Genomic DNA, 27923 nt, shown 5'->3' with positions numbered 1-27923 from the left:
TCCCCTTTAAAACCTCCCACTCAGAGGAAAACCACACAACAGCTTCAGCTGAGCCGCCAATCAGCAGCAGCAGCCTCATCTGTGGGCAGCAGGGGCTGATGGGAGGTTTGAGGAGGCGTCAGAAACCACGTGGCCCTGGTCTGATCTCACAGCTCGTCCTTGTTTGTCCTCAGCTGCATCAGAGCTCCACTTCTCCCCAGGTTCACCAGAGGAAACACCACTGCACAAAATGCTTTTCCTCCCAGCTGCTGCTCTGTGCTGTCTGTGTTCAGGTGAGTGTTTCCAGCCAATCAGGAGCCAACAAAGTCCACCTGTGACAAACACTGTCACACTGACCTTCATCTACCTGTCTGTGTCTCTACAGCGCTGGTTGCCATGGCAGCAGAGCTGATTCAGGACCAGTTATCATTGACCAGGAGAGTTGGTGAATCAGTCTCCTTCAGCTGTGGAGGAACTGACCAGTGTAGCAATGATTATGTATTCTGGTACCAGAAGAAAGAGACAGAAACATTCACAGTCATACTTGATATTAACAAGAATAATGGAAACATAGACTCAAGCTACGGTCATCCTCAGAAAGATGATTTCACATCTGTTAATGAACAGAACGGCTGGGAGCTGAAGATAGACAAAGTTAAACTCTCTCATTCAGCCTCCTACTACTGCTCATGTTATAAGGATGCTCCCCACAGTGAGAAATGATCCCTGCAGCCTGAACAAAAACCAACAGATGAACCGATGTCAAACAGAGTTTGTGACAGGAAGAGAGCAGTAGAGAGCAGGTTGAAGCTCGTCACGTGAGAAAAATAGGTGAAATACTGAACCTCTAGATCATGTGATGTGCACACACATGTCACACATCCAGTGTGTTCCTGTCCTTAAGTTTATCTGTGGCGTCTCTCCTGGAGCTGTAGTGGCTCCAATTCAGGAAACACTCCCATGGGTCTAATCAGAGGGAGGGGACAAAGGACTTATATGGTCATTCAGGTTGGAGGACCTTTAGGGTTAGGGTTGGGTTAGTTGGAGGACTTGGTTTGGGGAAAAATAAGCACTTTGAAATTTAGATGATGCTCGTCGTCATGGTTACAATAATAACCACGTGATTAAGGTTATAGAACGGAAACAGGAAACTAACAGAGGTCTCCTGTGTTTAGGTCCAGCATCCCTTACAAACATCTTTACAATTGTCAATGTGATGAAAAGTCAGATGATCAGCAAAGTTATTCCAGTTCATCCTGAGGGGACCATGAACGTCTGATGCAGTTGAAATGGGAATATTTGTTGAGATATTTGAGTGTGAACAAAAAAGAAAAGAGAAGAAGAGACAGTCATGTTGATCTGAACATTAGAGAAACACATGATGGAGCTGAAATATGATCCTGGTTCATAATGTGGACTCGTTCACCTCAGCTGACACATTCAACAGCAGACAGGTTTTTGTATCAGTCTCTTTCACTGTGGGAGGAGGCTGGTACCTCATCTTTGGCTCTGGAACTAAACTGTATGTAACAGGTAAGAACAAACATTTATTTTCCTTCAGTTGTTTTATTGAAGAAGTAGAAAATGTGTTTTCAGTCAGTTTCTGCTGCTTCAGACTTTACATGTTAGTTTGTTCATAGTTAGTACAAAGTTCCTGATGCAGCCGTTGTTCAATGAAAAAGTTCAATCATTAGTGAAAAGATGTTTAAATCTCACTGCACAGCAGAAGGAATTCTTTATTTCTGCTGGAGCTCAAAAGGTTTGAAGAGTCCAAAAAGTGTGATATTGTAAGTGCATTGTGGATTCTCATCAGCTGCTGCTTCATGAATCATCAGACTGCTTTTCTTTCCTCTCTTCTCTCTGCTCAAATCAATTGACTTGTACATGAAGGACTGTGGAGGATTTTCCTGCTCAGTTGACTTTTTGTACAAAATGTCCAGTTAATCAAAGTGAATTTCAGTGATGAGCAGGATTCTTCAGATTCAGTCAGAAAGGTTGATGCTGGAAAATACAGTAAATGAATACAGTTGTTGTCTGATGATAAATGTATTTTATATGAAATATTCATTTTAACAACAACAACAAACAAAAACACTTAATTTGAGGAAAAATATATGTATTTTAAAACATTACATTTAATATTTAAACTGATGATATAAGATTAAATAATTACGAGGAAAGGTTCAATTAATTAATAGACTGACATAGATTTCCTATGGATATAATATATCGTGCAGGATGATATAAAGTATAGATGTATACTTCCACAGTATATCTTACAGTAATTCTCATTAAATATAATTTCACTAATGTTTATTTTGTTCATCAAATGAATGTTAACATACTTTATATCATGGCAAATGTGTGTAAATTAGCAAAATATATCAAAGAAAAAAAAAATTAAATTCTTTTAATATGAATTCTTGTAATATAATTAGTCTATATATTGTTTTTTATTACAATAGTTGGGTGGTATTAACTGTTATTTATATAACTGTAAATATTTCTTTCACTTAAACATGTTTTTAGTTTGATGTAGAATTGATCTAAAATTGTCTGAGTAAATATTGTAATCATAAGATAATAATCAATATTTTATTTATGTAAGCAAAAAATATAACAAAACCTCTGTAGGTATAAGAAAAATCAAAAATACATGCACACTTTATTTTTAATTATATATATATATATATATATATATATATATATATATATATTGTCAGAATATATAATGATACATTTTGTTCTTTATATTTGTGAGAATATTTAATAATTTTATACTTAACATTAAATATTTAGTTAATACTGTACATCTTATTAGTGTCACTGTATTTTAAATAAGAGTGAATATGTATTTTTGTTAAAGATATACTTGCATACCTGTATACTTAAATCTTGTAAATATACAAATACTATAATGCCACATTTATTCTGAGCTCATGATTTATAAAAGTGAAACATGAATATAAAGAATTTAAATCTTGTTTCCATCTTTGACTTTCTTGAACTTGATCTTTGTCTGATGATATACATAATATATAACCATGATCTATAGCTCAGTAAATATATGTGAAGGTGAATCCAGTATATGTGGGGACCTTTGTGCTGTATGGATGAGTAGTTGAGTGATCAGAGTCCATGTAGTTTCCAGGATCAGACTGAATGCAGTGCAGTGCTGGAAGCTGCTGTTGACTGTGTGAATGTGTGTCTGTGCTGCTTGTTGCTGCTGTCAATCTTCAGATGAGCAGGTAGTGAAGCCCGTGGTGAGCGTGTACCCAGCAGCACCCAGAGCCCACCTGGAGGGGAAGAGCTCCCTGCTGTGTCTGGCCTCAGCCATGTTTCCTCCTCGGGTCCAGTTCTCCTGGAAAAGACAGAAGGAGGGTGGTCCTCTGGAGGAGCTGCCCCCTGCTGAGGGAGAGCAGCTGGAGCTCACAGAGTCGGGACGCTCCGCCGCCATCTTGCTGATCCATCAGCCAGAGAACAGCACATATAAATACAGCTGCTACGTCAAGCACGAGGGGGGATCGGTGGAGGCCCCGACACAACAAGGTGATGAAGGCTTGGTGACTGTGTTGAGCAGTGATTCAGCTTCATGTGGAGACGCTGTCAAAGAGCAGAGGAGCAGAGCACTGACATTTCTCACTGCAGCTCCAAACATTTGACTCCTCTTGTGTTTCAGAGGTTCCAGCTCCAGCAGCCTCCTGTCCTCCAGAGAGAGAGCCAGCACACCCGGCAGCTCTGCAGCAAGCTCCCTGTAAGATCACCTGCTGCCTCTCTGCATGGACAGCTCCAATGTTCTGCTGCAGTTAGGGCTGCACATCAGTCTGTTCACTTCCTGCTCATCACTGAAGGATTGAAACATACACTCCCTGATTGTGTTAGAGTGTCCAACAGCACAACAAACCCCAGTCACAGAGCTTTCACTGCACCATCCTGACTAATAACACGTGTTGGGGGCACTATACTAAATGTGGGGCTTTGAGGGAGCTACAACAACTTTAGGGACTGTATCTTAAAGCTCTGCTCATTCATATTTCTACATTAAGAATTAATTTAATGACTGTGTGTAAGGTCAAAGGTCAGAGATGACTTTATTTAGCTTGTTGTTGAGTTTTTCTGCCCCCAAGTGGCTGCAAAAAGAAAATCAGAAATTTCAAGCTCATAACAACCTGTGTCTTTTTCTATCTGGACTTTCCATTTGATCCTGGAGTGATTTGAATTGTCATAAACACTTGACAGAAGAAGGTGATGAAGGCTTGGTGACTGCGTTGAGCAGCGATTCAGCTTCATGTGGAGACGCTGTCAAAGAGAGCAGAGGAGCAGAGCACTGACTGATTTCTTTTTGAATCCTTTTCTGTTGCAGTGGGTCCCCTGGATCCTCTCCAGCCTCAGTGCAGGGTGAAGCTGCTCTGTCTGCTGTACACAGTGCTGATAGTGAAGAGTCTGGTGTCCTGCTGTGGACTCTCTCTGCTGATGATCCTCAGGAACAAGGGACCGTCCACCAACGGCACACATGCTGACTGACTGTTTTCTGCTCGCCTTTTCTCACCATCACTTCATCTCATTTATCTCTTTGATCACTGTTCAGAAATTTAAGTCAAATGTGTTTTTTTATTCAAAGGTTAAATACAGTCAGTCTAAAAATACAAAAACATATATACACATATATTTTCACTTTTTAAATGTACATTATTTAGTATTATGTTATGTCGATGCTGTATTTTATTACCACTTTTAATGGTCACTTGTTTAATAACAGAAAATGAAGTTGAATCATTAGCTGCTTGGTAGATATGTTCTTTTTTTCATGTTACTTTTTTCTCGTCTTGTTTTTCATTTTAATACATTTTAACCTGAAAAGGATTTTTGTCAAATTCTTTCAGTGTTACTGTTTCAATAAATAAATAATCACCTATGTGTAATTGATTCTGGGTGTAAATAGCTCTTACTCTACTTTCACACAGTGTACAGAACAAAGGCAAAGGATGATATGAACAGTGGCACAGAGCCAAACAATCACACAACAACACGAAGAAAGATAAGCAAACACAAATCTGTCACTATTTAATACAACGTTTGTGTGGCTGTACCTTGAGGTTCAGTGCAGGTTGTATTTTAATGATCTTTGATCATTGTGTCGGTGTGGATGTAAAACTCTACGCTGATGACACTGTTGTTTACACTACAGTTATAAAAAACTTTACTCTAAATACCGAAGATAAGTAAACTAAGAATTATATCTATCGAATACTTTTCAAGACTGAAATCCCAAAAAGTTATATTCACACTTTGAAAAAATAAAACATGTTGTATAGTAATATATAACACAGACACAAAACACTCAAAACCTGTTTTCTAAACATGCTACACATGAGACATTTTTGAAATATAAAAATAAAACTATGAATCACTAAACATTTAGGACACAGAGGCATTTCAGTATCATCATTGTGTCATCTCTATAAATAATATTTAAATAACCATAGTATTGTTTTCCATTAAGAGAAAACCTGACCCAACACTTAACCTTTTACGTGCTGAGGCCGACGTCATTCAATTTACCCATAAGCAGTTGTGTATCTTCTCTACACCGACTGAAGCTAAAGCAGCAGAATGACACCTTCAGTTTTTTATCAGTGTTTAAACCAAGTGTTTTAACAGCTTCTAGAGCCCAAAACACAAAATGACCAGTGTAGTTGACAGCTACACTGATAACAACTGAAGCTTGAATGTAATTCACCAGAGGTCAGTGGGTCAGTGGGTTCATGAGGTGAATTGATTGAGATGTACAGACTCGTCTGACAACAGCTTTTGTTTTTTATCAACTGTAACTTACTGAAATAATGAGAGCTGAGGTGGAACAACATGGCCGCTCTAGTTCTGCCTCAAGAAGAGAACAACAACATGATGTGTTTGTCTCAGTGTGTTTGTGTTTCTGTTTCTGTGTGGTTTGTGGTTTGTTGGTCAGATTAATCAGAACAAAATGACTTTTTTTATTTTTAAATTTACAGTCAGGGTCTCAGTGTTGAAAACTCTCTCATGGTTTCAATTTAAACTCTGTGAAATGTAAATTTCACTGATTCAATAATTAAATTGATTGTTTAGCAAAATGTGCTTCATGTGAAAAATAACTAATAATTTCATGTTAAAATAACAACAACAAATAAATGAAAATATGAATTATAAAATGAACAAATCATAATGTAACATTTCCTATAATACCACTAAAATCATTACCTTGGGTTTTAGTGAATAAATAATCATGACGAACTCCCTGAATGTGTTAGAGGTTTACAAAATGACAGTTTTATTCTCCATACTCTCATGTTGAGATTTCAGTTTGTAATTAGTCTCGTGTGAACGCTCTGAAGACTGAAAACACTGTTAGAATCAGTGACAGCTGATAAAATGGGACCTGATCAGAACGAAGGAGCTTTAACGTCGGCTGCAGAGCAGAAACCCACACAGCCCGTCTGCTGCAGGAAAGGAAGTGTTGATTCGTTGTCAACAGTTTTTTCTGAGTCCTAATAACCACTGAGAGCAGATTCATATCTGCTGCTGTACACACTCATGAACCCCCCTCCCTCTCTGTAGTTTGTCTCTTGGTGACACTTTTTCCACTGAGCCCTCCACCCACACAGAGTTCAACTGAGCCCACAGACCCACAAAGACCACCCACCTGGAGGTCTCCTTCGTGGGAAGTTTTTAATGGGAATTTGGAGCTTTAGCAACCAAAGGTCACTTGACAGTTGACACTGCCAACAAGTGCTTGTACATAACTGACACAGGTTGTTTGTCAGGACTGTCCAACACGACACAAATGAGTTTTCTGACCTGATTTCTCCAGAATTTGAACAAAGGAAAGTTGGAATTTCTCCACTTGTTTAGACGCTGAAGTAAATTTTATTTTATAATTTGAAACTGCTCTTCAGTCTATATATGCTCCCTCTAGGAAACTTTATTAGGAGGCACCAGATGAATTTCCATTGTTACGCAGATGACACCCAGCTGTACTTATCCATGAAGCCAGGTGAGACTAACCAGGTAGCCAAGCTTCAGGTCTGTCTTAAGGACATAATAACCTGGATGACCAGTAATTTCTTACTCTTAAATTCAGACAAAACTGAAGTTATTGTAATTGGCCCAAAACACCTCAGAGATACACTATGTGATAATATACTGGCTCTGGATGACATCACCTTGGCCTCCAGTGCTACAGTCAGAAACCTTGGTGTCATTTTTCACCAGGACTTGTCCTTTACTTCACATATAAAGCAAGTCTCTAGGACAGCCTTCTTCCACCTGCGCAATATTGCTAAAATCAGACCCATTATATGTCTAAAGGATGCTGAAAAACTAGTTCATGCATTTGTTACCTCAAGACTGGACTACTGTAACTCTTTATTGTCAGGATGTCCCAAAAATTCAGTGAAAAGCCTCCAATTGATCCAGAATGCGTCAGCACGAGTACTGACAGGAACTAGGAAACGAGATCACATCTCTCCTGTGTTAGCCTCTCTGCATTGGCTCCCTGTAAAATCCAGGATAGAGTTTAAAATCTTCCTCCTCACCTACAAAGCCATTAATGGTCAGGCACCATCATACCTTGGAGAGCTTATAGTTCCCTATTTTCCCAATAGGACACTTCGCTCTCTAAATGCAGGTCAACTTGTGGTTCCCAGAGTTTGTAAGAGTAGAATGGGGGGCAGAGCCTTCAGCTATCAGGCTCCTCTCCTGTGGAACCAGCTCCCAGTGTGGGTTCGGGAGGCAGACACCCTCTCTACCTTTAAGATCAGGCTTCAAACTGTCCTGTTTAGTAAAGCTTATAGTTAGGGCTGGCTCAGGTATGTCCTGACCCATCCCTTAGTTATGCTGCTATAGAGCTAGACTGCTGGGGGATTCCCATGATTCACTGGGTGCTCTCTCTCTATTTCTGTCTCTCTCTCTCTCTCTCTCTCTCTCGATGACTTCATGCCATTAACTTTGTTTCTTTTTCTCTCCCGTAGTTTGTGCTTCTCCTCTCTCTCCCTCTCTCTGTCCTCATTCTGCAGGTATCTCTGCCTCGGGAGCAGCAGGATCCAGATCCACCACTACTCATCTTTACTATTAACCACTGTTACCTGTCACTATTATTGATAACACCATTACCTATACAGCGGTTCCTGGTCTCTCTCTCTCTCTCTTCTCTCCCCTATTCTCCTCCCAACCCCTTTTTTCATCTCCTCCTAAACCCAACCGGTCGAGGCAGACGGCCGCCCACCCTGAGCCCGGTTCTGTTGGAGGTTTCTTCCTGTTAAAGGGAGTTTTTCCTCCCCCCTGTCGCCAAGCGCTTGCTCGTTGTGGGGACTGTTGGGTTTTTCTCTGTAACAAAGTAAGGTCTTGACCTTACCCTGTAAAGTGCCTTGAGATAATGTATATTATGATTTGGCGCTATACAAATAAAATTAAATTGAATTGAATTGAAAAATGTTTTAAAAATAAGTTTGGAGCGTGAATCATGTCACAGACGAAACCTCGTGAAAATTATAATTATTATAAATAATTATTTGATCTAAAAATCGAATTTATATCAATAAAAACCAGGATGTTCATTAATATATTGACAATGTTACATTGAATGAATTTGACACTCTACAGATAGTATTAAAAGGCAAAAAGACAGAAAACATTAAACAATCAATAAAATATTTATCAGATAAATAATGACTTGGCTTTATTTTCTATTCATATACAAGTTGCAATTAAAAGTGGATATAGAGCATTAGAATAACACTGAAAAACAACAAGTTTAAACTTAGAACCTGCAAATATATTTGTGATATATGATATATGTATTTATGATTTTTAGACTGACTATCAACAGATTGACCAATCACACACTGAAACGTAGAAGCTTGTGACACTTTAATGTTGCTGCCATGAAATGATCATTTCACTGTTGAACTCATGAGTTTGTGGTTTTTCTTTCCCCTTTAAAACCTCCCACTCAGAGGAAAACCACACAACAGCTTCAGCTGAGCCGCCAATCAGCAGCAGCAGCCTCATCTGTGGGCAGCAGGGGCTGATGGGAGGTTTGAGGAGGCGTCAGAAACCACGTGGCCCTGGTCTGATCTCACAGCTCGTCCTTGTTTGTCCTCAGCTGCATCAGAGCTCCACTTCTCCCCAGGTTCACCAGAGGAAACACCACTGCACAAAATGCTTTTCCTCCCAGCTGCTGCTCTGTGCTGTCTGTGTTCAGGTGAGTGTTTCCAGCCAATCAGGAGCCAACAAAGTCCACCTGTGACAAACACTGTCACACTGACCTTCATCTACCTGTCTGTGTCTCTACAGCGCTGGTTGCCATGGCAGCAGAGCTGATTCAGGACCAGTTATCATTGACCAGGAGAGTTGGTGGATCAGTCTCCTTCAGCTGTGGAGGAACTGACCAGTGTGACAGTGTTTATGTATTCTGGTACCAGAAGAAAGAGACAGAAACATTCACAGTCATACTTGATATTAACAAGAATAATGGAAACATAGACTCAAGCTACGGTCATCCTCAGAAAGATGATTTCACATCTGTTAATGAACAGAACGGCTGGGAGCTGAAGATAGACAAAGTTAAACTCTCTCATTCAGCCTCCTACTACTGCTCCTGTTATAAGTTTGCTCCCCACAGTGAGAAATGATCCCTGCAGCCTGAACAAAAACCAACAGATGAACAGATGTCAAACAGAGTTTGTGACAGGAAGAGAGCAGTAGAGAGCAGGTTGAAGCTCGTCACGTGAGAAAAATAGGTGAAATACTGAACCTCTAGATCATGTGATGTGCACACACATGTCACACATCCAGTGTGTTCCTGTCCTTAAGTTTATCTGTGGCGTCTCTCCTGGAGCTGTAGTGGCTCCAATTCAGGAAACACTCCCATGGGTCTAATCAGAGGGAGGGGACAAAGGACTTATATGGTCATTCAGGTTGGAGGACCTTTAGGGTTAGGGTTGGGTTAGTTGGAGGACTTGGTTTGGGGAAAAATAAGCACTTTGAAATTTAGATGATGCTCGTCGTCATGGTTACAATAATAACCACGTGATTAAGGTTATAGAACGGAAACAGGAAACTAACAGAGGTCTCCTGTGTTTAGGTCCAGCATCCCTTACAAACATCTTTACAACTGTCAATGTGATGAAACGTCAGAGGATCAGCAAAGTTATTCCAGTTCATCCTGAGGGGACCATGAACGTCTGAAGCAGTTGAAATGGGAATATTTGTTGAGATATTTGAGTGTGAAGAAAAAAGAAAAGAGAAGAAGAGACAGTCATGTTGATCTGAACATTAGAGAAACACATGATGGAGCTGAAATATGATCCTGGTTCATAATGTGGACTCGTTCACCTCAGCTGACACATTCAACAGCAGACAGGTTTTTGTATCAGTCTCTTTCACTGTGGGAGGATGGTACTACCTCATCTTTGGCTCTGGAACTAAACTTTATGTAACAGGTAAGAACAAACATTTATTTTCCTTCAGTTGTTTTATTGAAGAAGTAGAAAATGTGTTTTCAGTCAGTTTCTGCTGCTTCAGACTTTACATGTTAGTTTGTTCATAGTTAGTACAAAGTTCCTGATGCAGCCGTTGTTCAATGAAAAAGTTCAATCATTAGTGAAAAGATGTTTAAATCTCACTGCACAGCAGAAGGAATTCTTTATTTCTGCTGGAGCTCAAAAGGTTTTGAAGAGTCCAAAAAGTGTGATATTGTAAGTGCATTGTGGATTCTCATCAGCTGCTGCTTCATGAATCATCAGCTGCTTTTCTTTCCTCTCTTCTCTCTGCTCAAATCAATTGACTTGTACATGAAGGACTGTGGAGGATTTTCCTGCTCAGTTGACTTTTTGTACAAAATGTCCAGTTAATCAAAGTGAATTTCAGTGATGAGCAGGATTCTTCAGATTCAGTCAGAAAGGTTGATGCTGGAAAATACAGTAAATGAATACAGTTGTTGTCTGATGATAAATGTATTTTATTTGAAATATTCATTTTAACAACAACAAAAACAAACACTTAATATGAGGAAAAATATATGTATTTTAAAACATTATATTTAATATTTAAACAGACGGTATAATATTAATTATGAGGAAAGGTTCAATTAACTAATAGACTGGCATATAGATTTTCTATGGATATAATATATCATGCAGGATGATATAAACTATAGATCTATACTTCCACAGTATATCTTACAGTAATTCTCAGTAAATATAATTTCTCTAATGTTTAATTTGTTCATCAAATGAATGTTAACATACTTTATATCATGGCAAATGTGTGTAAATTAGCAAAATATATCAAAGAAAAAAAAAAAAAAATTTAAATTCTTTTAATATTAATTCTTTTAATAAAATTAGTCTATATTGTTTTTTATTTTACTAGTTAGGTGGTAATAACTGTTATTTATATGACTGTAAATATTTCTTTCACTTAAACATGTTTTTAGTTTGATGTAGAATTGATCTAAAATTGTCTGAGTAAATATTGTAATCATAAGATATTGATCAATATTCTATTTAAATAAGCAAAAAATCAAAAATACATGCACAATGTATTTTTAATTATATATATTGTCAGAATATATCATGATAAATATTTTTTGTTCTTTATATTTATCAGCCATAAAATCTTGTAATGTTATTCTGAAAGTGAAATATCTGGTTAATACTGTATATCTTATGACTATCATTGTATTTCAAATAATAGAAAATATGCATTTTTGTTAAAGATAAACTTGGATACTTGGATAATTCAATATTTTTAAATATACAAATACTATAATGCACCATTTATTCATAGCTTATGATTCATAAAAGTGAAACATGAATATAAAGAATTTAAACAGTGTTTCCATCTTTGACTTTCTTGAACTTGATCTTTCTCTGATGATATACATAATATATAACCATGATCTATAGCTCAGTAAATATATGTGAAGGTGAATCCAGTATATGTGGGGACCTTTGTGCTGTATGGATGAGTAGTTGAGTGATCAGAGTCCATGTAGTTTCCAGGATCAGACTGAATGCAGTGCAGTGCTGGAAGCTGCTGTTGACTGTGTGAATGTGTGTCTGTGCTGCTTGTTGCTGCTGTCAATCTTCAGATGAGCAGGTAGTGAAGCCCGTGGTGAGCGTGTACCCAGCAGCATCCAGAGCCCACCTGGAGGGGAAGAGCTCCCTGCTGTGTCTGGCCTCAGCCATGTTTCCTCCTCGGGTCCAGTTCTCCTGGAAAAGACAGAAGGAGGATGGTCCTCTGGAGGAGCTGCCCCCTGCTGAGGGAGAGCAGCTGGAGCTCACAGAGTCGGGACGCTCCGCCGCCATCTTGCTGATCCATCAGCCAGAGAACAGCACATATAAATACAGCTGCTACGTCAAGCACGAGGGGGGAACGGTGGAGGCCCCAACACAACAAGGTGATGAAGGCTTGCTGACTGTGTTGAGCAGTGATTCAGCTTCATGTGGAGACGCTGTCAAAGAGAGCAGAGGAGCAGAGCACTGACATTTCTCACTGCAGCTCCAAACATTTGACTCCTCTTGTGTTTCAGAGGTTCCAGCTCCAGCAGCCTCCTGTCCTCCAGAGAGAGAGCCAGCACACCCGGCAGCTCTGCAGCAAGCTCCCTGTAAGATCACCTGCTGCCTCTCTGCATGGACAGCTCCAATGTTCTGCTGCAGTTAGGGCTGCATATCAGTCTGTTCACTTCCTGCTCATCACTGAAGGATTGAAACATACACTCCCTGATTGTGTTAGAGTGTCCAACAGCACAACAAACCCCAGTCACAGAGCTTTCACTGCACCATCCTGACTAATATCACGTGTTGGGGGCACTATACTAAATGTGGGGCTTTGAGGGAGCTACAACAACTTTAGGGACTGTATCTTAAAGCTAAACTCATTCATATTTCTACATTAAGAATTAATTCAATGACTGTGTGTATGGTCAAAAGTCAAACATGACTTTATTTAGCTTGTTGTTGAGTTCTTCTGTCCCCATGTGGCAGCAAAAAGAAAATCAATGAATCCAATTTCAAGCTCATAACAACCTGTTTCTTTATATATCTGGATTTTCCATTTGATCCTGGAGTGATTTGAATTGTCATAAACACTTGACAGAAGAAGGTGATGAAGGCTTGGTGACTGTGTTGAGCAGCAATTCAGCTTCATGTGGAGACGCTGTCAAAGAGAGCAGAGGAGCAGAGCACTGACTGATTTCTTTTTGAATCCTTTTCTGTTGCAGTGGGTCCCCTGGATCCTCTCCAGCCTCAGTGCAGGGTGAAGCTGCTCTGTCTGCTGTACACAGTGCTGATAGTGAAGAGTCTGGTGTCCTGCTGTGGACTCTCTCTGCTGATGATCCTCAGGAACAAGGGACCGTCCACCAACTGCACACATGCTGACTGACTGTTTTCTGCTCGCCTTTTCTCACCATCACTTCATCTCATTTATCTCTTTGATCACTGTTCAGAAATTTAAGTCAAATGTGTTTTTTTATTCAAAGGTTAAATACAGTCAGTCTAAAAATATAAAAACATATATACACATATATTTTCACTTTTTAAATGTACATTATTTAGTATTATGTTATGTCGATGCTGTATTTCATTACCACTTTTAATGGTGACTTGTTTAATAATAGGAAATGTAGCTGAATAATTAGCTGCTTGGTAGATATGTTATTTTTCATGTTATATTTTCTTGTCTTGTTTTTCATTTTAATACATTTGAACCTGACAATTAAATTTTTGTCAAATTATTTCAGTGTTACTGTTTCAATAAATAAATAATCACAGTATTTTTGGATTGTTAACATATTTTTTAAAATTTCCATTTGGCTTCAGAGTAAATCATCAGAAAAATGAAAAACTATATTGACTATTTACACTGATACCTATGTGTAGCTTGACTCTGAGTGTAAATAGCTCTTACTCTACTTTCACACAGTGTCCAGAATAAAGGCAAAGGATGATATGAACAGTGGCACAGAGCCAAACAAGCACAACAACACTAAAAAAGATAAGCAAACACAAATTTGTCGTTATTTAATACAACGTTGGTGTGGCTGTACCTTGAGATTCAGTGCAGGTTGTATATTAATGATCTTTTATCTTTGTGTCAGTGTGTGTGTAAAACTCTACGCTGATGACACTGTTGTTTACACTCCAGGTATAAAAAATAATCAGACTTATTATATTTATATTATATTTATATATATTATTTATCTAACACGTTCCAAGACTGGAATCACAAAATGCTTCACAAAGACACAAGTTATACACACTTTGAAAAAATAAAACATGTTGTATAGTAATATATAACACAGACACAATACACTCAAAACCTGTTTTTGAAACATGCTAAAAATTAGACATTTTTGACAGAGGCATTTCAGTGTCATCATTGTGTCATCTCTATAAATAATATTTAAATAACCACAGTATCGTTTTCCATAAAGAGAAAACCTGACCCAACACTTAACCTTTTACGTGCTGAGGCCGACGTCATTCAATTTACCCATAAGCAGTTGTGTATCTTATCTACACCGACTGAAGCTAAAGCAGCAGAATGACACCTTCAGTTTTTTATCAGTGTTTAAACCAAGTGTTTTAACAGCTTCTAGAGCCCAAAACACAAAACGACCAGTGTAGTTGACAGCTACACTGAAAACAACTGAAGCTTGAATGTAATTCACCAGAGGTCAGTGGGTCAGTGCGTTCATGAGGTGAATTGATTGAGATGTCTCAGTGTGTTTGTGTTTGTGTCTCTGTCTGGTTTGTGGTTTGTTGGTCAGATTAATCAGAACAAATGGACTTTTTTTATTTTTCAAATTTATAGTCAGAGACTCAGTGTTGAAAACTCTCTCATGGTTTCAATTTATACTCTGTGAAATGTAAATTTCATTGAATTAATAATTAATTTATTGATTTTCAAAATGTGCTTCATGTGAAAAATAACTGATAATTTCAGGTTAAAATAACAACAAATTAATGAAAATATAAATTATAAAATGAACAAATCATAATGTAACATTTCCTGTAATACCACTAAAATCATTACCTTGGGTTTTAGTGAATAAATAATCATGACGAACTCCCTGAATGTGTTATGTTATGTTATGTGTGAGACTTCAGTTTGTAATTAGTCTCGTGTGAACGCTCTGAAGACTGAAAACACTGTTAGAATCAGTGATGGCTGATAAAATGGGACCTGATCAGAACGAAGGAGCTTTAACGTTGTTTTGTTTTAGTCAAAGTTCATCTCTCAGCTCTGAGTTGTGGATCTGAGCTGTTTCTCTCACAGATGAAGAACACAGATCCTTCCTGCAATGATTCTTTAACAGAGTGGATGGTTGCAGCTGTCATTGTGTTGTTGAAGTGAAAAGCCACAGCTAACAGTGTGGAGGCTGCAGAGCAGAAACCCACACAGCCCGTCTGCTGCAGGAAAGGAAGTGTTGATTCGTTGTCAACAGTTTTTTCTGAGTCCTAATAACCACTGAGAGCAGATTCATATCTGCTGCTGTACACACTCATGAAGTAAATTGTATTGTATCATTTTAAACATGATTTAAAAATAAGTTTGGAGTGTGAATCATGCCACAGACTGTTTGCTTACATTTGTATCGTCCTCTACATTTGTTGCTGCAGCTTCATTAAAGTTTACTGAGAGCTGTTTACAGCCATAGTCAAATTACTTGTAGGTGTCAATATATATGACCAAGATGGTCAAGCCTGTTTCCAATTATTTGATCTAAAAATCAAAATTATATCAATAAAAGCCAGGATGTTTATTCATATATTGACTATGTTACATTGAATGAATATGACACTCTAAAGAAAGTATTAAAAGGCAAAAAGACAGAAAACATCCAATAATCAATAAAATATTTACCAGATAACTAATGATTCAGCTTAATTTTCTATTAATATACAAGTTGCAATTAAAAGTGGATATAGAGCATTAAAACAACACTAAAAAAAGAAGAGAGTTTAAACCGAGAACCTGCAAATATATGTGTGATATATGATAATTGTATATATGATTTTTAGACTGACTATCAGCACCGTGTACAGGAAACAGAGCAGAGTCAGAGAAATGATTATTGAAGTGCATGAAATAAACTGAAGGGACTTTAAGGGTTAAAATCTCAGCTGAGGAGCTCTGTGGATTTGTACTTTTGTGTTTCCATCACAGCTGTTCAACAACACATGACAGTGTGTGTTACTAAATTCACCACCAACCTGAATGTGTTTGTGGGAACATGATTGTGTTGTGTCATCATGGTGACCCAGAATTTCTTTTCTTTTTAAGATATTTTTTGGGCATTTTTGTCTTTATTAGACAGGACAGTAGAGAGTGACAGGGGCAGAGAGGGGGAACAACATGCAGGAAAGGGTTGGACCGGTTGGGAGTTGAACCGACCAAACCGCAGGTGCTCTTAGTGGAGGAATCTGCACAGAGCATCAAGACCAAGGAACTTTTCACTCCATCAGTTCAGAGAAACAGAGAAATCTGGGAAAATTTAGAGAAAATATGAAAATAATGAGAATAAAACAAAGATGAACAGATGAAATAATAAATGACTCCCCTCCGCAGGCTGACAGTCACCTTCATCTTCTTCTTCAGCAGCAGACATTTGAAGACTGAACACAAACAACATGTTGGAGACTGAAGATCTCAGTTTGACCAATCACACACTGAAACATAGAAGCTTTTGACACTTTAATGTTGCTGCCATGAAATGATCATTTCACTGTTGAACTCATGAGTTTGTGGTTTTTCTTTCCCCTTTAAAACCTCCCACTCAGAGGAAAACCACACAACAGCTTCAGCTGAGCCGCCAATCAGCAGCAGCAGCCTCATCTGTGGGCAGCAGGGGCTGATGGGAGGTTTGAGGAGGCGTCAGAAACCACGTGGCCCTGGTCTGATCTCACAGCTCGTCCTTGTTTGTCCTCAGCTGCATCAGAGCTCCACTTCTCCCCAGGTTCACCAGAGGAAACACCACTGCACAAAATGCTTTTCCTCCCAGCTGCTGCTCTGTGCTGTCTGTGTTCAGGTGAGTGTTTCCAGCCAATCAGGAGCCAACAAAGTCCACCTGTGACAAACACTGTCACACTGACCTTCATCTACCTGTCTGTGTCTCTACAGCGCTGGTTGCCATGGCAGCAGAGCTGATTCAGGACCAGTTATCATTGACCAGGAGAGTTGGTGGATCAGTCTCCTTCAGCTGTGGAGGAACTCACCAGTGTGACAGCACTTTAGTATATTGGTACCAGAAGAAAGAGAGAGAAACATTCACACGTATTCTGCGTTTTGATAAGAGTGACGATGAAGTTTATAAAGGTTACAATCATCCTCAGAAAGATGATTTCACAGCTGTTAACAAACAGAACGGCTGTGAGCTGAAGATAGACAAAGTTAAACTCTCTCATTCAGCCTCCTACTACTGCTCCTGTTGGAAGGATGCTCCCCACAGTGAGAAATGATCCCTGCAGCCTGAACAAAAACCAACAGATGAACAGATGTCAAACAGAGTTTGTGACAGGAAGAGAGCAGTAAACCACAGCCCAGGTTGACATATTTCACCTCCAGCTCAGACACGTTTTCTTGACTTTTCTATGATATTGATTCATATTGTGATCAGATATTTGAGCAGGTTTCCTGTTGTTCCACACAGTGAGGACAAAGAGGAAACTCAGAAGCACAAGAATAAAACAAGATGAAGAGAAAACAATGAAAGGAACTAAATGAATAAAATCATGATGGTGCTTGATGAAGAGTCAGAGGATCAAAGTTATTACACTTCATCAACAAAACACTGGACTTTATCACAGGAGACCGCTGTTCATTTCATCTCCAACAGAGTCACTGCTGATTTTTTTAAAGCGTCACCACCATCGTTCCCTGACCTCAACCTGATTATTGGTGTAACCATGGCAACGAGGCTTATCTAGCCTGAACCGCATGTTTATTATTGTAACCAAGGTGATGAAGGTCCTGTGATGTTAACTAAGTACTTATTTGAACCCAAACCAGGATCTTCACCTAAATGAACCAAGTTGACCACAGCACTGTCACAACATTAAAGGGTCAGTTTGATTTATGTGTCAGCAGTGGGTTTTACTCCGGGAACACACTGCCTGTGTTGGGTGTGTGTGGCGGCTGCGTCGCTGACCTGCTGCAGAGAAACACGTGTGTGTGTGTTCACACCGGCTGTGTGTCTGCTGTGTCACTGCTGCTTCCAGCTCTGTCTCTCTACATAGAGTTTGTAGGTGACTTGAATGTTGGATTTGTTTTCATTATAAATTAATTTCTGATTTATGTTTGACAGAAAATGTCTCTAAAACACCACAGTCTCCACATGCAGCTGCTCACATGCTTCAAATATATATTGATATTTTTTCATGTGTGTGTCATATTCAGATTCAGACTAGACAAAGACAACTGTAGTGAAAGGCGTCAGGTTTATGTAATGTTACTGCTATGACGTCACTATGACATCAACAGGTCTTTTCTCTGTCTAACTTTTCTGGTTGAAGCTCGTCACATGAGAAAAATAGATAAAATATTGAACCTCTAGATCACGTGATGTGCACCCACATGTCACACATCCAGTGTGTTCCTGTCCTTAAGTTTATCTGTGGCGTCTCTCCTGGAGCTGTAGTGGCGTCAATTCAGGAAACACTCCCATGGGTCTAATCAGAGGGAGGGGACAAAGGACTTATATGGTCATTTAGGTTGGAGGACTTGTAGGGTCAGGGTTGGGTTAGTTGGAGGACTTGGTTTGGGTTAAAATAAGCACTTTGAAGTTAAGATGAGGCTCATCATCATGGTTACAATAATAACCACGTGGTTAAGGTTATAGAACGGAAACAGGAAACTAACAGAGGTCTCCTGTGTTTAGGTCCAGCATCCCTTACAAACATCTTTACAAATGTCAATGTGGTGAAAAGTCAGAGGATCAGCAAAGTTATTCCAGTTCATCCTGAGGGGACCATGAACGTCTGAAGCAGTTGAAATGAGAATATTTGTTGAGATATTTGAGTGTGAACAAAAAAGAAAAGAGAAGAAGAGACAGTCATGTTGATCTGAACATTAGAGAAACACATGATGGAGCTGAAATATGATCCTGGTTCATAATGTGGACTCGTTCACCTCAGCTGACACATTCAACAGCAGACAGGTTTTTGTATCAGTCTCTTTCACTGTGGGAGGAGGCTGGTACTATATGTTTGGCTCTGGAGCTAAACTGTATGTAACAGGTGAGAACAAACATTTATTTTCCTTCAGTTGTTTTATTGAAGAAGTAGAAAATGTGTTTTCAGTCAGTTTCTGCTGCTTCAGACTTTACATGTTAGTTTGTTCATAGTTAGTACAAAGTTCCTGATGCAGCCGTTGTTCAATGAAAAAGTTCAATCATTAGTGAAAAGATGTTTAAATCTCACTGCACAGCAGAAGGAATTCTTTATTTCTGCTGGAGCTCAAAAGGTTTTGAAGAGTCCAAAAAGTGTGATATTGTAAGTGCATTGTGGATTCTCATCAGCTGCTGCTTCATGAATCATCAGACTGCTTTTCTTTCCTCTCTTCTCTCTGCTCAAATCAATTGACTTGTACATGAAGGACTGTGGAGGATTTTCCTGCTCAGTTGACTTTTTGTAAAAAATGTCCAGTTAATCAAAGTGAATTTCAGTGATGAGCAGGATTCTTCAGATTCAGTCAGAAAGGTTGATGCTGGAAAATACAGTAAATGAATACAGTTGTTGTCTGATGATAAATGTATTTTATTTGAAATATTCATTTTAACAACAACAAAAACAAACACTTAATGTGAGGAAAAATATATGTATTTTAAAACATTACATTTAATATTTAAACTGACGGTATACTATTAAATAATTCTGAGGAAAGGTTCAATTAATTAATAGACTGATATATGGATTTTCTATGGATAGAATATATCATGCAGGATGATATAAACTATTGATCTATACTTCCACAGTATATCTTACAGTAATTCTCATTAAATATAATTTGTATAATGTTTAATTTGTTCATCAAATGAATGTTAACATACTTTATATAATGGCGAATGTGTGTAAATTAGCAAAATATATCAAAGAAAAAAAACATATATATATATATATATATATATATATATATATATATATATATATATATATATATATATATATATATATATATATATATATATATATATTAAATTCTTTTAATATAAATTCTTTTAATATAAATAGTGTATATATTGTTTTTTATTTTACTAGTTAGGTGGTAATAACTGTCATTTTTATGACTGTAAATATTTCTTTTATTTAAAAGTGTTTTTAGTTTGATGTAGAATTGATCTAAAATTGTCTGAGTAAATATTGTAATCATAAAATAATGATCAATATTTTATTTATGTAAGAAAAAAATATAACAAAACCTCTGTAGGTATAAGAAAAATCTAAAATACATGCACACTTTATGTTTAATTATATATATTGTCAGAATATATCATGATACATTTTTTTATATATTCTTTATATCAGTCATAAAATCTTGTAATGTTTTTCTTAACATGAAATATTTGGTTAATACTGTATATCTTATGAGTGTCACTGTATTCTAAATAAGAGTGAATATGTATTTTTTAAAGATATACTTGGATACCTGTATACTTAAATCTTGTAAATATACAAATACTATAATACCACATTTATTCTGAGCTTATGATTTATAAAAGTGAAACATGAATATAAAGAATTTAAACAGTGTTTCCATCTTTGACTTTCTTGAACTTGATCTTTCTCTGATGATATACATAATATATAACCATGATCTATAGCTCAGTAAATATATATGAAGGTGAATCCAGTATATGTGGGGACCTTTGTGCTGTATGGATGAGTAGTTGAGTGATCAGAGTCCATGTAGTTTCCAGGATCAGACTGAATGCAGTGCAGTGCTGGAAGCTGCTGTTGACTGTGTGAATGTGTGTCTGTGCTGCTTGTTGCTGCTGTCAATCTTCAGATGAGCAGGTAGTGAAGCCCGTGGTGAGCGTGTACCCAGCAGCACCCAGAGCCCACCTGGAGGGGAAGAGCTCCCTGCTGTGTCTGGCCTCAGCCATGTTTCCTCCTCGGGTCCAGTTCTCCTGGAAAAGACAGAAGGAGGGTGGTCCTCTGGAGGAGCTGCCCCCTGCTGAGGGAGAGCAGCTGGAGCTCACAGAGTCGGGACGCTCCGCCGCCATCTTGCTGATCCATCAGCCAGAGAACAGCACATATAAATACAGCTGCTACGTCAAGCACGAGGGGGGAACGGTGGAGGCCCCAACACAACAAGGTGATGAAGGCTTGGTGACTGCGTTGAGCAGTGATTCAGCTTCATGTGGAGACGCTGTCAAAGAGAGCAGAGGAGCAGAGCACTGACATTTCTCACTGCAGCTCCAAACATTTGACTCCTCTTGTGTTTCAGAGGTTCCAGCTCCAGCAGCCTCCTGTCCTCCAGAGAGAGAGCCAGCACACCCGGCAGCTCTGCAGCAAGCTCCCTGTAAGATCACCTGCTGCCTCTCTGCATGGACAGCTCCAATGTTCTGCTGCAGTTAGGGCTGCATATCAGTCTGTTCACTTCCTGCTCATCACTGAAGGATTGAAACATACACTCCCTGATTGTGTTAGCGTGTCCAACAGCACAACAAACCCCAGTCACAGAGCTTTCACTGCACCATCCTGACTAATAACACGTGTTGGGGGCACTATACTAAATGTGGGGCTTTGAGGGAGCTACAACAACTTTAGGGACTTAAAACTCCACTCATTCATATTTCTACATTAAGAATGAATCTAATGACTGTGTGTAAGGTCAAAGGTCAGATGACTTTATTTAGCTTGTTGTTGAGTTCTTCTGCCCTCAAGTGGCAGCAAAAAGAAAATCAGTGAATCCAACTTCAAGCTCATAACAGCCTGTGTCTTTTCATATCTGGACTTTCCATTTGATCCTGGAGTGATTTGAATTGTCATAAACACTTGACAGAAGAAGGTGGTGAAGGCTTGGTGACTGTGTTGAGCAGAGATTCAGCATCATGTGGAGACGCTGTCAAAGAGAGCAGAGGAGCAGAGCACTGACTGATTTCTTTTTGAATCCTTTTCTGTTGCAGTGGGTCCCCTGGATCCTCTCCAGCCTCAGTGCAGGGTGAAGCTGCTCTGTCTGCTGTACACAGTGCTGATAGTGAAGAGTCTGGTGTACTGCTGTGGACTCTCTCTGCTGATGATCCTCAGGAACAAGGGACCGTCCACCAACTGCACACATGCTGACTGACTGTTTTCTGCTCGCCTTTTCTCACCATCACTTCATCTCATTTATCTATTTGATCACTGTTCAGAAATTTAAGTCAAATGTGTTTTTTTTTTATTCAAAGGTTAAATACAGTCAGTCTAAAAATATAAAAACATATATACACATATATTTTCACTTTTAAAATGTATATTATTTAGTATTATGTTATGTTGATGCTGTATTTTATTACCACTTTTAATGGTGACTTGTTTAATAATAGAAAATGAAGTTGAATCATTAGCTGCTTGGTAGATATATATTATTTTTCATGTAATTTTATCTCTTCTTGTTTTTCATTTTTAAACATTTTAACCTGACAATGAAATTTTTTGTCAAATTCTTTCAGTGTTACTCTTTGAATAAATAAATAATCACAGTGTTTTTGGATTGTTAAAATGTTTTTTAACATTTCCTTTTGACTTTGGAGTAAATCATCAGAAAAATGAAAAACTATATTTGACTATTTACACTGACACTTACGTGTAATTGACTCTGGGTGTAAATAGCTCTTACTCTACTTTCACACAGTGTCCAGAACAAAGGCACAGGATGATTTGAACATATACACAGGGCCAAACACGCACAACAACACTAAGAAAGATAAGCAAACTTAAGCAAATTTGTCACTATGTTACAAACATTAGGTGTGGCTGTACCTTGAGGTTCAGTGCTGGTTCCCCTGATCATTTAGGTTGTATATTAATCATCTTTGATCATTGTGTCAGTGTGGATGTAAAACTGTATCCTGATGACACCGTTGTTTACACATATGAACAATCAGCAGACCGAGCTGCTGTGAAACTACAGTTGTTATAAAAATAATCAAACTTTACTCTTAATACAGAAGATAAGTAAACTGAGAATTATTTTAACTAACATGTTTCAAGACTGAAATCCCAAAATGCTTCACAAAGACACAAGTTGTATGCACACTTTAAAAAAATAAAGCATGTTATATATAACACAGACACAATACACTCAAAACCTGTTTTTGAAACATGCTAAAAATGAGAATTTTTGAAATTCAAAAATAAAACTATGTATCACTAAATGGTTAGGACACAGAGGCATTTCAGTATCATCGTGTCATTTCTTATATAATCTGTAAATAACCACAGTATCGTTTTCCATAAAGAGAAAACCTGACCCAACACTTAACCTTTTACCTGCTGAGGCCGACTTCATTAAATTTACCCATAAGCAGTTGTGTTTCTTATCTACACCGAAGCTAAAGCAGGACAACAACACATTCAGTTTTTTATCAGTGTTTAAACCAAGTGTTTTAACAGCTTCCACAGACCAATACACAACACATTTGTGTAGCTGTGTTTCTAAGTCAGAAGAGAATAAACATAATTCTTGAGCCACATAACGACCAGTGTGAGTGAAGCACAGACAGCTACACTGATAACAACTGAAGCTTGAATGTAATTCACCAGAGGTCAGTGGGTCAGTGGGTTCATGAGGTGAATTGATTGAGATGTACAGACTCGTCTGACAACAGCTTTTGTTTTTTATCAACTGTAACTTACTGAAATAATGAGAGCTGAGGTGGAACAACATGGCCGCTCTAGTTCTCCATCAAAAAGAGAACAACAACATGATGTGTTTGTCTCAGTGTGTTTGTGTTTCTGTCTCTGTGTGGTTTGTGGTTTGTTGGTCAGATTAATCAGAACAAATGGAGTTTTTTAATTTTTAAATTTACAGTCAGGGACTCAGTGTTGAAAAATCTCTCATGGTTTCAATTTACACTCTGTGAAATGTAAATTTCATTGAATTAATAATCAATTTTATTGATTTGCAAAATGTGCTTCATGTGAAAAATAACTGATAATTTCATGTTAAAATAAGAACAAATTAATGAAAATATAAATTATGAAATGAACAAATCATAATGTAACATTTCCTATAATACCACTAAAATCATTACCTTGGGTTTTAGTGAATGAATAATCATGACATCATAACTCTCCTAATATGTTTGTGGTTTACAAAATTCCACAGTTTTATTCTCCATACTCTCATGTTGAGACCTCAGTTTGTATTTAGTCTCGTGTGAACGCTCTGAAGACTGAAAACACTGTTAGAATCAGTGACAGCTGATAAAATGGGACCTGATCAGAACGAAGGAGCTTTAACGTCGGCTGCAGAGCAGAAACCCACACAGCCCGTCTGCTGCAGGAAAGGAAGTGTTGATTCGTTGTCAACTGTTTTTTCTGAGTCCTAATAACCACTGAGAACAGATTCATATCTGCTGCTGTACACACTCATGAACCCCCCTCCCTCTCTGTAGTTTGTCTCTTAGTGACACTTTTTTCCACTGAGCCCTCCACCCACACAGACCACCCGCCTGGAGGTCTCCTTCGTGGGATGTTTTTAATGGGAATTTGGAGCTTTAGCAACCAAAGGTCACTTTACAGTTGACACTGCCAACAAGTGCATGTACATAACTGACACAGGTTGTTTGTCAGGACCGTCCAACATGACACAAAGTTATCAAAGTTATCAAAGTTATCCAAGTCAGCTTTATTGTCAATTCTGCTACACATACAGGACATACAGCACAATTGAAATTACAGTCCTCTCTGACCCATGGTGCAAATAAAGAAATAAAACATAATGTAAACAAAAAGTTTTTACAAAGTGTAGTCATGTGACCGTGCAAATGTAGGGGTGGAAGTGATGTCAGATGCCGAGGGGGAGGCAGGGGAGGGTTATGTGTGCAGTAGGGAGGGTTGTGTATGCAGGGGGGAGGGGGGGGCGGGGAGGGAGCTGAGCATCCTGACAGCCTGGTGAATGAAGCTGTCCTTTAGCCTGCTGGTTCTGGCCCGGAGACTCCGCAGTCGTCTTCCTGATGGAGGGTGGTCTCGTCATTGTTGCTGATGAGACCTACCACAATCGTGTTGTCCGCAAACCTGATGAAGATGTTGGAGCTCTCTTTCGGTGTGCAGTCATGGGTCAGCAGGGTGAAGAGGAGGGGGCTCAGCACACATCCTTGGGGGGGCCGCTGTGTTCAGAGTGATAGTGCTGGAGATGTTGCTGCCAGCCCGTACAGACTGCGGTCTCCCCGTCAGGAAGTCAGTTGCACATCGAAGTATTCAGCCCCAGCTGGTCCAGTTTGTGAATGAGCTGTTGGGGGATGATTGTGTTGAATGCTGAGCTGAAGTCGATGAACAGCATTCTAACGTAGCAGTCTTTTGTCTCCAGGTGTGTGAGGGCTGAGTGAAGGGCAGTGGAGATGGCATCATCGGTTGAGCGGTTGGACCGATATACAAACTGGAAAGGGTCCAGGGAGGAGGGGAGGGCAGACTTGATGTGCTGACGATGACGATGACGAGCTGCTCGAAGCACTTCATAAGGATGGGAGTGAGTGCGACCGGGCGGTAGTCATTGAAGCAGGAGGGGGACAACTTCTTCGGGACCGGGATGATGGTGGTGGCTTTGAGGCATGTGGGGACAACAGCCTGGCTCAAATGAGAGACAGTTTGAATTTCTCCACTTGTTTTTATGCTGAAGTGAATTTTGTTGTATCATTTTAAAAATAAGTTTGGAGTGTGAATCACGTCATAGACGAAACCTCATAAAAATCATAATTATTATAAATAATTATTTGATCTATTTTTGATTTTAAGACTGACTATCAGCACCGTGTATATGATACAGAGCAGAGTCAGAGAAAACATTCTTGAAGTGAATGAAATAAACTGAAGGAACTTTAAGGGTTAAAATCTCAGCTGAGGAGCTCTGTGGATTTGTGCTTTTGTGTTTCCATCACAGCTGTTCAACGACACATGACAGTGTGTGTTACTAAATTCACCACCAACCTGAATGTGTTTGTGGGAACATGAATGTGTTGTTGTGTTTGTGCATCATGGTGACCCAGAATTTATTTTTTGGGCATTTTTGCCTTGATTAGACAGGACAGTAGAGAGTGACAGGGGCAGAGAGGGGGAACAACATGCAGGAAAGGGTTGGACTGATTGGGAGTTGAACCGGCCAAACCGCAGGTGCTCTTAGTGGGGGAATCTGCGAAGAGCATCAAGACCAAGAAGCTTTTCACTCCATCAGTTCAGAGAAACAGAGAAATCTGGGAAAATTTAGAGAAAAGATGAAAATAATGAGAATAAACCAAAGATAAAGAGATGAAATAATAAATGACTCCCCTCTGCAGGCTGACAGTCACCTTCATCTTCTTCTTCAGCAGCAGACATTTGAAGACTGAACACAAACAACATGTTGGAGACTGAAGGTCTCAGTTTGACCAATCACACACTGAAACATAGAAGCTTTTGACACTTTAATGTTGCTGCCATGAAATGATCATTTCACTGTTGAACTCATGAGTTTGTGGTTTTTCTTTCCCCTTTAAAACCTCCCACTCAGAGGAAAACCACACAACAGCTTCATCTGAGCCGCCAATCAGCAGCAGCAGCCTCATCTGTGGGCAGCAGGGGCTGATGGGAGGTTTGAGGAGGCGTCAGAAACCACGTGGCCCTGGTCTGATCTCACAGCTCGTCCTTGTTTGTCCTCAGCTGCATCAGAGCTCCACTTCTCCCCAGGTTCACCAGAGGAAACACCACTGCACAAAATGCTTTTCCTCCCAGCTGCTGCTCTGTGCTGTCTGTGTTCAGGTGAGTGTTTCCAGCCAATCAGGAGCCAACAAAGTCCACCTGTGACAAACACTGTCACACTGACCTTCATCTACCTGTCTGTGTCTCTACAGTGCTGGTTGCCATGGCAGCAGAGCTGATTCAGGACCAGTTATCATTGACCAGGAGAGTTGGTGGATCAGTCTCCTTCAGCTGTGGAGGAACTGGCCAGTGTGACTATGATTATGTATTCTGGTACCAGAAGAAAGAGACAGAAACATTCACACGTATTCTTTATATAAAAAGGAATGATGGTAGTATTTACAAAGGTTACAATCATCCTCAGAAAGATGATTTCACACCTGTTAACAAACAGAACGGCTGTGAGTTGAAGATAGACAAAGTTAAACTCTCTCATTCAGCCTCCTACTACTGCTCATGTTATAAGGATGCTCCCCACAGTGAGAAATGATCCCTGCAGCCTGAACAAAAACCAACAGATGAACAGATGTCAAACAGAGTTTGTGACAGGAAGAGAGCAGTAAACCACAGCCCAGGTTGACATATTTCACCTCCAGCTCAGACACGTTTTCTTGGCTTTTCTATGATATTGATTCATATTGTGATCAGATATTTGAGCAGGTTTCCTGTTGTTCCACACAGTGAGGACAAAGAGGAAACTCAGAAGCACAAGAATAAAACAAGATGAAGAGTAAACAATCAAAGGAACTAAATGAATAAAATCATGATGGCGCTTGATGAAGAGTCAGAGGATCAAAGTTATTACACTTCAGGTGAAATATTGAACCTCTAGATCACGTGATGTGCACGCACATCTCACACAACCAGTTTGTTCCTGTCCTTAAGTTTATCTGTGGCGTCTCTCCTGGAGCTATAGTGGTGACAATTCAGGAAACACTCCCATGGGTCTAATCAGAGGGAGGGGACAAAGGACTTATATGGTCATTGAGGTTGGAGGACTTGTAGGGTTAGGGTTGGGTTAGTTGG

General features: G+C 39.1%; 3 protein-coding genes across 3 annotated transcripts; all 3 read left to right on the top strand.

Annotated features, from left to right (window-relative positions):
- Positions 1-42: 42 nt before the first annotated feature.
- Positions 43-4870, top strand: LOC139621459 (immunoglobulin lambda-1 light chain-like). Its single transcript, XM_071477980.1, has 5 exons — positions 43-691; positions 1465-1512; positions 3220-3528; positions 3659-3733; positions 4343-4870. Exons 1-5 carry the CDS (start codon positions 376-378, stop codon positions 4501-4503), a joined length of 909 nt encoding a protein of 302 aa, XP_071334081.1. The 5' UTR covers positions 43-375; the 3' UTR covers positions 4504-4870.
- Positions 4871-8928: 4058 nt separating this feature from the next.
- LOC139621457 (immunoglobulin lambda-1 light chain-like) lies at positions 8929-13792 on the top strand. Its single transcript, XM_071477978.1, has 5 exons — positions 8929-9636; positions 10410-10457; positions 12110-12418; positions 12551-12625; positions 13241-13792. Exons 1-5 carry the CDS (start codon positions 9321-9323, stop codon positions 13399-13401), a joined length of 909 nt encoding a protein of 302 aa, XP_071334079.1. The 5' UTR covers positions 8929-9320; the 3' UTR covers positions 13402-13792.
- Positions 13793-17484: 3692 nt separating this feature from the next.
- On the top strand, positions 17485-22713 carry LOC139621456 (uncharacterized). The gene is made up of 4 exons (XM_071477977.1): positions 17485-19256; positions 21025-21333; positions 21466-21540; positions 22148-22713. Exons 1-4 carry the CDS (start codon positions 19118-19120, stop codon positions 22306-22308), a joined length of 684 nt encoding a protein of 227 aa, XP_071334078.1. The 5' UTR covers positions 17485-19117; the 3' UTR covers positions 22309-22713.
- Positions 22714-27923: the final 5210 nt, after the last annotated feature.

Source organism: Trachinotus anak, unplaced genomic scaffold (assembly GCF_046630095.1).
Source record: "Trachinotus anak isolate AG129_WGS33_773 ecotype Australia unplaced genomic scaffold, CSIRO_AGI_Tana_v1 ptg000005l, whole genome shotgun sequence".
Taxonomy (NCBI): domain Eukaryota; kingdom Metazoa; phylum Chordata; class Actinopteri; order Carangiformes; family Carangidae; genus Trachinotus; species Trachinotus anak.
Note: the sequence above shows the minus strand (reverse complement) of the source record. Positions and strands in the feature narration are given on the sequence as shown.